Raw genomic sequence first — 10,777 nt, forward strand, 5'->3', positions numbered from 1 at the left:
CAAGTGGGAAAAGTCAGAGAATCTGAAAACAAATCTTATTGACTATGTAGGTGACATCGACCGTATCAGGGCCTCCCCTGTGCTATGTTTGAGAGCTTGCGGTCAATTCCACCCAGCTCTTGAATTTGGCTATCGTGAATCAAAACCATGCGATCGCAAGATACGTTAAACTTACAAACCTTCATTACACACGCGCTCGTGAGGGGCTTAGTTCAGCTTATATACATGGCCTTTCAAACACCAAACGATATTTTCTGTTACATTTCTTCAGCAATGATCATCCAATAGAATATATCCTTCGAGTCACGAAAACAGGGAGAAAAATTCACCAGCAAGGAATCACAAAGTCAAGAACGGCCGGTGGTTTGTCCTTCTCGTACAGAGTGCCACATCTAACCTCATTTTGAAACTACCCCTATTGCCCCCCTTGAGATCCTGATGGCTCCGATGAAGATGATCTCCAAAATACATTGCGATCACTCGCTTCTACTCCGTATCCGATAATCGTCGCAGCCTCAAAATGAAATGCGAGCTCCACTCAGTAAGCAAACCAGATCGGGCATCTTACACATTTAGTCACCTCGAGGGTTGAGCCACCACGAGGAAGTGACTCCATAAAGGTCTGTTTTACAGCGTCTATACAACCCACACAACTTGTGCTGTAGAAAGGAGTGTTTTTTCATCAGATTTATAAATATTTCTTAAGAATCCAGGCCGAAGTGACTTCAAAGAAGTAGCGGGCCGTCCTCTACCTTCAATGCTTCATCAAAGGGTTTCCAGCTTCTATGAAGCCTTATTCTTTCTGTCATATGTCATTTTTCCATTCACTGTTGTCCTTTTAAATTCTCAAGCTCGATGCTCCTCATCCCTGAACAAACGTACAATACGATTTCCATACGGTGCAGAAGACCTTGTAAGATACGGAATCATAAACACACCAGACCAGTGGACGAACAGTCGTCTCTATCCGACTGCCACGCAACCAAGTAAGTCCTATCAACCCGTCAGAACGACTCAAGACAAATCCCACTATCTCACTATTCTCTCTCTCTGATGATTAACTCTCTAGTCATCCCGACAGAAGATGTCCGGGCCGAAGCTCCTGGTACTAAGCGAAGGAAATTGGACACGTCAGTGGTTAGTAATCCTAAGTAATCAACAACCAGAATTCAAAATTTGTCTGCCTTGTCTGATTCCTTAGAGACGTTGCCTTAGAACAAGGTTAACCCAAGAAGAACGCATCGTTGACTGTTTGCTTCTCTTACTATGTATGTGTCTCTTTAGCAGGAAAATTCAAAGTCCAGGAAACCTCCTAGGGACCGAAGACCTAATCATGATTCGAAGAAATTCAAAGAGATGAGACTAAGAGCTGTAATAAACCTTTCCTCTTTATACGCAATTTAACCAGCCGAAACGACTGTTGATCCTAACAATCATCGACCTACTTCCAGCTGTCCGAGTGGGATTTTGGTAAAGAAGAATTCGAAGTAGAAAGACACCCCAGCAAACTAACCAGATCACGAACATTCCCACCACGCCGATCGCCTAACTATGAAGAACCATCTCACCAGATCCTCTCGAGTGAAATGGACCGAGGCATGGTGGTGAGTGATATGATAACAATGATTTCCTACTTCCAAAGCTTCTTTATTCTTCAAACACGCTGACAGTGGGAATACTTGGTATTAGTTCAAGGCATACCCGAAATTTCGCTCACTCGACCCTCAGCATCTGAAAGAAATCACCACAGAAAGGGGGCCGATGAAAGCGTTGGAAGTCGAGGATCTACCTATTGAAGCGTTGTGTGAGTAAACCAATGCAGCCATTCAAACCTGCCACTTTCTAGAAAGCATCTCAACCAAACCTCCTCTATCTTGAAACTGATACTCTTATACTTTCTCCCATTCAAAAAATACAAAAAGCAATCACTTCTGAGAAAGAAGACTTGAGAAAATCTATACAAACAGCTCTTGACAAGTTAACATATAATTTACCCAGTCTCGAATTCATTAAGCTAGACTCCCCGCAATTAAAACATCTGGAAATATATGAATTACAAGAATTAGAATCTATTTTGAAAGGACTTCAAGCTCAGCTAGAATTAGGGCAAAGTCAACAATTACAGATTCAAAAGAGATTAGATGATTTATCTAGAAAACTTCAAACCTCCTCTCAATCTTCTCAACTTCCACACAATGCGGATACCATCAACAACAGTCCTATGGATCATCACACTGCTGCCTCTCAATCTACTGAACCGCATTCAAGAATGGAAATCATCATGTTAAAACTTAATCAGTTTGTCCGTCACTTTGATGCCAACTTCGAAGCAGATCCAAGTTTGATTAACGTTGATCAACATCAATACTCAATAACATTGATCGAGATTTTTGAAATCATTCAAAGAAATAAAATCAGTTCAACCGAATTGAACAAGAATATTAAGTCTACTAGTATTTCAGAAAAAGAATTAGAATTAAAAAATTCTTTACAAATCAATCAAGATGAATGGAAATCGATTCAAGATACTACATTTTGGATTAGATCTTTGATTCCTACTTATAAAAATGCTCAGAATGCATTAAGAAGTAAATTATCTCATCTTGATTCTTGGTATGAAACCATACAAAAGAAATTCTAAATCAAATCTTTATGAAGGTATCAATTTTGATTTGTCTGAAATGATGATCACTCATTTGAATATTATTTCCTTGATTCTCGCGTTTGAAGTCTTAAAAAATCGTTTTACTCATGCATCAGGTTGTCCTCTCAGCACTCATTCTGATTCACTCGTTCGATTTCATCTACACTGTGACTTTGATAACACATCCGACTGTTAGAATATCTACACTGAAGCCTATTAGATTGGCCCTTTCAAGGTTGTATTTTCTGGTTCATTCCAGGTCAGTTATTTTGTGTTCAATGTGTTTTGTCAGCATTGTGGATCTCAAAATTTGTTTAGGCTTGTGATCACTTACAGCACCCACACTGGTGTGGTTGGGTTTCTCTAGCAATCTTTACAGTAGCTACCTCTATATTTAAATTTGATCCATAATTCTCTTGCAATGCTACATCGGGATTACGTGCTCTGTGCCTTTGAACATCTCGTGGATGATGCGCAAGACCCACGGTATTAGTATATTCATGAGTTCAAGGATGGGATTGGTGGGGGTGGGATCCACCATCGCTCGGTGCTCAGTGCTCAGAGGCTAGAGAGATCATCAAAACAAAGACGGTTTCAATTGAAAAGGATTCTGAGTAGTGAAGATGAAGGCTGTTTAAGAATAGACAATGTATAAGGAAAAACACGCACATGCAAGATGCATAGACTGGCATCTTGAACCGCGTTATTTCATCCATCAGATTTATGTATATAGCACAACTTCAGATTCCTTTCATCTGTACTACTACCATTCAACAACTAATAATAATCGTCATATTGAAAAAAGTCTCAAAACTTTCTCATGAGATTATAAACAAATATTGCAGATTTCGTTAAAGAACTTTAAGCAATCAAGTCTTACAATAATCGTTATTTTGAACTTCAATTTCAACTTAATCCAAGTCCATATGAATCAACCTTCCTCATGTACTCTTTATTGAAGCTCTGAAAAAAACTTTTCCTTTTCATTCATCTCTAACCTGAATATAACTCAAGACATGATCAAAATATAATCATCATTTATATATACGTCACATCATCAATTTCATAACAAATACAAACTCAATCACAATCCTCTCTCTAACCAATCACCTAAAGCAAAGAAAACCAAACCTCATTCTGAAATTTCTTTTCGATTCATCATACCCAGTTCATCTCATCAATTGTCACCTTTTTAATCCTTTTCAAGACCTCACAAATGTCCTTCCACTAAACAAATGTAAACCAAAAACTCCAGTCAGTAAACATTACAAACAATTTTTTTCCTCAAAAAATATGTCCGAAATCTCCCCAAAAAAACAATACGAACCTAGCTGTCTTTCTTTCTTTATCAATCATTTCTGGTTTAGCTCTATTTAAAACTTTTAAGAATTCGTTTGTTCTAGCTCTCATTCTAGAATGAATATAAGCCTTTGAAGCTTTAATATGATAATGTAAATAATCTCGAAATAATTGAATTCTTGAAATAGTTGAAAAGGCAATTTCAGGGGTCGAAAAATGACGTGGAAATAAGACTAAAGAAATAAACAAAAACAAAAAAGGAAATCAGGAACGATCTGAAGTGAGTTGATCAAAAATAAATCATTGAAAATCGCATGAAATTTTAAACCGAAATCCCTTTTGGAAACTTACCAAATGTGACATATCCCATATTCTCAGAAGCTGCAAGTCCTGGTATATGACTAATCTCTCGGGGTGGTTCTCTATTAGAATACAAAATTTGAGGTGCCATCTGTATAGCAGGTCTTCTTCTAGCATCGACAAATTCCTACGAAGAAAAAAAAGCACACACACCCAATCAAAATTTACTTAAGCAAGAATTCTGAACAAGAATTCAAACTCAATGATCCAAGATCAAAAAAAGCAAAACACCAACCTGCAAGAACACTTTTCCATAAACCATATCAGTATCTTCTCTAAAAACCGTACTAAACACCACTGTGACTCTATCTATATTAGGTATCACATAAATAGCTTCTTCTGGTCTATAATTAATTGGCATTAAATCTTGATTTGGATCACGTGGTGGTCCATCTGGATTAGGCGGATTAGCTTCTAAACTTTTTTGAATTGCGAAAGCTCTTTCGAATGGAGCTGCTAATGCATTTCTTTTCAAGAGTGATATTGATTTAATAAGTGATGATCGTTCTTCTACAAACAAAACGTCAACTCATCATTCTCATTAGATTTTCGTTTCGCTTTTGGTTTCTTTTAAAGTTCGAAAGTTAAAGCCTACCAGGATCAGTTGGGAGTTGATCAATTTCAAAAATTAAACTTATATCATAATCCGATTCAGTTTCATTTGATATCCATTGAGAATATTCACGTTTCATGATATCTAAAACTCCATAATCGACTAATTGGTTCCAACATCTTACACCCATCGAAAGTAAAATGATCGTCTTCTTATTCGGGGTAGAAAGATGATAACGAACTCCATCACTATTTAATACAAAAACAAAAAAAGGGAAATCAGTGATTCGAATTGGAGGTATGAATGATTTATGTAAATACGATTAGATCTTACAAATCTACAAAAGCTTGGTCTAATGAACCAGGTCTTTTTTGTATAAAACCATCATAATTCAATTTTCAATGATGAACTAGTTTCTCATCAAGTGATATCCACTCACTTTGTAAACTTTTCAGTTAAAACATCTGAAAATACACGTTCAATCTAATTAGTTCTTCATAATGAATCAATTGAGAACTTTAGTAACTTACCATGAATGATTATATTTTGATCTTCAAGTAGGATCATGTTAATGTCGATTTCGATGACTTTGATATTCCGTACTGGTGTTGGTGGTGGTGATGGTGGTTGTTTGTTGTTGTCGGTGTTGTGAAGTCTAACTTCAAAAGAAAGTGACGTAAATGCTTTCGATCGATCGAAACCTCTAAACATAAGTCAAAACTCAACCTTAACACTTAAAAATTGAACACATCATTCCTAAATTTCATCCAATTCCCAGCGGGGCTTGCGGGGTTTTTCTGTGGCTCTTGCCCAGATCCACCTGTTTGCAAATCTCCAAGTGAAGTTGCAGGAGGCGGCAATAGATTTGGAGCTTTATGGGTTTGACAGGATCCGCTTGTCCATTTTTGTGTTGTGTTCTTGAATTGTGTGTTTGAGTTCATTTCAATGTCCTTTGTGTGTCTGGCAAATAAAAAGAAAATGATCTACAGTCTCAAGGCCCTCCCCTCTTGGCACTTGCAGACTGGGTCAATAGGTTACTTAAACCAATTGAGGTAAACATTGAGTGGTACATGTCCTGACTGTAACTGCGTGATTGTGGCTACCTTGTGTTTGAGGAGCTTGGTGAGGTGTCTTTTGGGTTTTGATTTATGACCCAGTTGTTTGATCTCGGTGTCCGTAAAAGACTCTTCTTGTTCCGTGTGCCACTCCTTTATTGCTGAAAGGAATCCTGCTGTGTTAGCTGTGTTAGTCAAGGTGCTGGGCAAAGATCTCTTTGCCAACCAGTTAGCTAATTTATCTGCTTCCTTGTTTCCTGGAACGCCTTTATGGCCAGGGCACCACCATATAGTAACTTGTAGGTTTGGGAAAGCTTTATGTAGGCATTGAAGGATTTTGAAGCTTGCTTGTTGATTATCTAGGGATGAGACAGAGGATGAGTTAGATGTTGAATCTTTCACTACTCCCTGGTTGTCTAGTACTATGGTGACACGATTGGTTGCCTGGGTTGCCTTTTCTAGGGCAATTTTGAGTCCCAATTGGACCCCTCTATACTCCGCTTGACAGATGCTGTGTGAGCAGGCTGGGCCGATATGCTTGAATTTTGTGTACTTGGTGTTGGCACACCACACAGCGGTCACAGTTGTTTTGGTTACCGTTGGGATCCGTGATCCATTGGAAAAGATCAACAAGTACAAGGTGAGGGTTTGAGACGGAGTGTGTTAGCTTTGGCTATGGCTTTGTTTTCTTGAAGGACTGTGGAGTAGTTTATTGGTTTGATGAGGGTTGACGCTGGATCAACAGGGAGCTGAACCACAAATTCCTTGAATTTTTTGTGGAGTTTGTTCTGGAAGAAGAGGTGGAATGGGTTTTTCTGGCTCCTTGGGATCAAGAGTTGTGCCTGTTAGATCAACTGAAAGAAAGGATGTGATTTTGTTTTTGCTAAAGAACGTGCCATGAAGCTCAGAGCTTTGCTCTTCAGGTGTGCCTTTGGAGGGAGCATGTTGAGGTTGGGTTGTGGAAATGCTGTTGGGGTGGTGCTGAGGGCTCCTAGCACAGCTCCAGAGCAAACATTGTCAATAAAAAATACAGCGGGAGCCACACCATGGCTCTGTAGTTAGTGGCGGCATGGATTGTTGTCGTGATTAGGATTTTGAGTAGTTTGGGTGGTATGCCCCACCCTGAGTTAGACAGCCCAGCTAGAAAACCCACTTGCTGTCAGCCTTTGGCTATGATGTTGAGCTGTTTTTGTTTGAAACTTAATTTGTAGTCAATGGTGACACCTAACCATTTAGCCTAGGGTGACAGTTTGATGTGTTTTCAGTCTGCAAAGTCAATAGTTGTACTTATTTTGTGGTTGTGGAGGCTGAAAAGAATCCAGAAGGTATTTTTGGTGTCAAAAATGTCTCCGTGGTCTTTAGCCCACTGTTGTTGACAGTACAACAGGGTTTGCATTTGAGATTTCAGCTGATGAGGATTTCTGGCTGAGGCAACACCAGAACCGCTGCAAAACGCTACACATTCTGAGTCCCTTGGGCAGCAATGCGCATGCTCCAAAATGAACCGATGTGCGCTCAAATTGCTATTTTTGAGAAAAAAAATCTCTGCCGATATTGTAGTGCAGTGAGCGCTACAATATTGCTATATTTTGCGCTATTTTCTCCAGATAAGACAGTACGCAAGATAAAGGAGAAAAGAAACAAAATAAGTTGATTGCACTTTCATTCTCGAGAGTATGGCGTGATTGTAAAATTAAGTAGAAAACAAATAGAAACAAAAACATTTTTTTGATATGTATCATTGAGTAGAAAACAAATAGAAATCATTTTTTTTGATTTGTATCAACGGATTTTTCAAGTATGAAGAAATAGAAAACTGAGAGAGTATTTTAAGTTGAATCAAAATTGTCTTGAATTGCATAAAGACTTTGAAATATGGAATTGATCTTATGGTAGTGCGGTGTGCAGAGGAGCTAGCATTTGCTTGAGGCCTGTTGGCTTGCTCAGTTGCATCAATCCATAGGGAGTACACATCAATTGGTTTGGTGAGATCCAAAAGAAAAGGATTGTCCAAGACAAGGACAGCAGTTGTGAAGCATGATGTTGTTGAGGAACAAGACCAACAATCAATCTTTGTCTTGAACCATTGAACGCACTGTGAGCACTTGATATGTGAAACCATCTCTTGTCAATCTCTGAGACATTCAAAACAGATCAAGGAAGGAGATCAGTAAAAGGAGATTCAGACCGTTGCCTGATGAAGTCAAGTAGGAGTCGAGATTGCCAAACTAACAGTTTGCAATGTACAGTGCCAGCTTGTTGACAGAACAAGCATTGGAAGATCTTATCAAGAGGTTGACACTTGGCTTTCTTTCCAGGCTTTATAACAAACTAGAACGTAGGCGGGCTGGCACACCTTTAATTTCATAAGGTCTTATGATCAAATACCTAAATTTTCAAAGCATGCTTGAGCTATCAGATGTATGAATGACAGGGAATTACACTTCATTTTTAGATTGCAAATCTCTATTTAGTTGAAGGTTCTTAGACTATCCAAACTCTGGATCTTAGAAAGTAGATAAGGAGATATAATATATATCTCACTCAGAAATGCACTTTGTAGCTCCAAGACTCATCAATGCATTATTCCTGCTCCCAAATTTTAAATCTGAATTGTCAAGATGAATCCACCCATAATCCCTCATTCACATCAAACAGCATAGTAAAGTAAAACAAAAAACTCACAAATTCTGATGGCTCTGTTTTGTAGAAACTCAGAAATGTTTTTTTCTTCATCAATGTGAAAATTTCACACTTATGGAATTACAAAAAAGTTCTAAGTTAATGACAGTTTTTCAAAAAAAGATGAGGTCATCCTCAGGCTCAGCATTGACAAGTAGAGCAAAATCATAAGAAAATAACACCAGCCATATCCCAAAAAGATATAGAGTGGCAGGAATGGCATACATGCCTATTGACGAATGTATGAGGCAGTATCTACGTTGAAATGACTGAGAACAAAAAAATAAGCTGCAAAGTATGTAAATGATGAAATTACCTTTGTGTAGCGCAAATCCATTGCAAACTGGAGTGAAAGTCTTTAGCTCCTTCCCATTATTTACTCCAAGAGCTGAACCTTTCCCAGCAGTGAATATGGGAAGATAAATTCAATGTTTCACATGGAGTACTGTAGGATGTGGTGTATCATAAGTTGTTGAAGGTTTAGTTGAACACAGGACCAATCAATCAATGGAGTAATATGCTGGGGTGTTGAATTCTTCAAATGCTAATTCAATCATATGTTCTCTCTTTCTCAAGTTCCATGATGCCTCTGTAACCGATTAAGGGATGATCAGTTCAAATTGTGCGCCTCTCATCCTGTTCTAACTCAGCAACTTTTTGATTGCATCCCCAAAATGAACATGAGTGTGATAGATATGAGAGTTTTGAATTCCCATTAAGACTGCTTACCTAACAGTGATACTTGCATCTTGCAATCAAGGACCTGTAGAAGATTGTTGGCTACATCCCAATTCCATACAATTGAAAATTCAATTGGTTTGAGGACTTCCATTCCAACTCTCAAACTCCAGACTGTAGGACCAAAGTCCCCCAAAAAGTATTTGGGATCTTGCTGAGCTGGTTTGCCCTCAGCAGATCCTAGTCAAAAGTCATAAGAATTGGATGTCACAACCTTGGGTGTCTAAGATCATGGCCAGTACTTTGGGTGGTCCATCCACCCTCCAATTGAAGTTGAATTCAAGGTATGTCCAGAATCAGATTCAATCAAGCTTTAGAAAATGATAAGAAGCTGAGCTCAACCATAGGTGGTATCTCAACCGGTCAATTGTCATTTGATATGATGGCTCCGGTTGGATGTGGTAAAAATTGTGGTACAGTCTACGTTTTAGCAAACCCTTGAGTGTTAAACTTTGAGTGTCTTGCATACAAACCGGCTGGGAATTGTGCCTGTACAACACATCACCAATCTTTGATCCCGACGAGTGCTATTGCCTGATTATTGCTTGAACCCGCAAAAGGAATGAATCTTATTCAAAAATGGAATTAACTTTAGTACAAGTCTTTGACAATGAAGAAAAGGACTTTATAGTGGTTTTACAGATGCTCTTAGAACCACTGGCATGAAAATCATTATTTACACTGTTCATGAATTGTTGTTGACGTGGTCAAAAAGCTTTTAATTGCAATTTGACAAGTATGCTTTTCAAAAGTTATTCCGATTGCTTTGAATATTGAATTTTGATTGAAAGTGAATGAATATGCTTTTGAAGATTTATTTTGATTGTTTTGTAAATGGAAAAAAGGATCTTATGGTCCTAAACAATCGGCATAAGATGCTCATGAAATTGTTGATCAGCGTCAAAAGCTTTGCATTAAGGAAAGATGATTTCAATTGCTTTGAAGATCAAGACTTGATCAAAAGTCATATGCTTTTAAAACATTATTTTGATTGCTTTAAAGATTGTGAAAAGGAATTGAAAAGCTTGTTGCAGATGCTTTTAAACAATCATCATCAGAAACGTTATTTGTTCATGCAATTGCTTATTAGTTGGTTGAAAAGCTTATGATTAAAATAAAATATTCAATTTCTTTGCAGATCAAGATGGTTTAAACATAGGCCCCTTTGATTCAAGTGAACCATGTTGAAAATCATCAAATTGATACATCAGAAGGCGCTTTTTGACTGATGAAAAGTCCAGCGGTGTCAGGAGTGATAGAAATACCTCTCTTTTTGCAAGGAAGTCTTTCTTGCTGTTTGATCTCATGAGTACGCCTGTGGTCAGTGACTGCAGGTGACTTGAATTGAGGGTTAAGCGTAGTTGTTGGTGTACTTCCGAGTGTTGCTCTGGTCAGTGACTGCGGAGAACTTGAATTGAGGTGCACCAGCAGTGGAACTATTCATTT

The 10,777-nt window shown here is 38.2% G+C and overlaps 2 protein-coding genes across 2 annotated transcripts; one reads left to right on the forward strand and one right to left on the reverse strand.

Moving 5' to 3' along the window:
* Positions 1 to 757: 757 nt before the first annotated feature.
* On the forward strand, positions 758 to 2,641 carry MELLADRAFT_106178 (uncharacterized protein; the record flags this gene model as incomplete). The annotated part of the gene is made up of 5 exons (XM_007409503.1): positions 758 to 986; positions 1,070 to 1,137; positions 1,452 to 1,604; positions 1,690 to 1,804; positions 1,923 to 2,641. The coding sequence occupies 5 exons, from the start codon at positions 758 to 760 to the stop codon at positions 2,639 to 2,641; spliced, it is 1,284 nt and encodes a 427-aa protein (XP_007409565.1).
* A 1,015-nt stretch (positions 2,642 to 3,656) lies between these two features.
* On the reverse strand, positions 3,657 to 5,423 carry MELLADRAFT_116384 (uncharacterized protein; the record flags this gene model as incomplete). Its single annotated transcript, XM_007409526.1, has 7 exons — positions 3,657 to 3,871; positions 3,972 to 4,176; positions 4,295 to 4,430; positions 4,539 to 4,813; positions 4,899 to 5,104; positions 5,296 to 5,320; positions 5,387 to 5,423. 7 exons carry the CDS (start codon positions 5,421 to 5,423, stop codon positions 3,847 to 3,849), a joined length of 909 nt encoding a protein of 302 aa, XP_007409588.1.
* Positions 5,424 to 10,777: the final 5,354 nt, after the last annotated feature.

This window comes from Melampsora larici-populina (assembly GCF_000204055.1).
Source record: "Melampsora larici-populina 98AG31 unplaced genomic scaffold MELLAscaffold_16, whole genome shotgun sequence".
NCBI classification, from domain to species: Eukaryota; Fungi; Basidiomycota; class Pucciniomycetes; order Pucciniales; family Melampsoraceae; genus Melampsora; species Melampsora laricis-populina.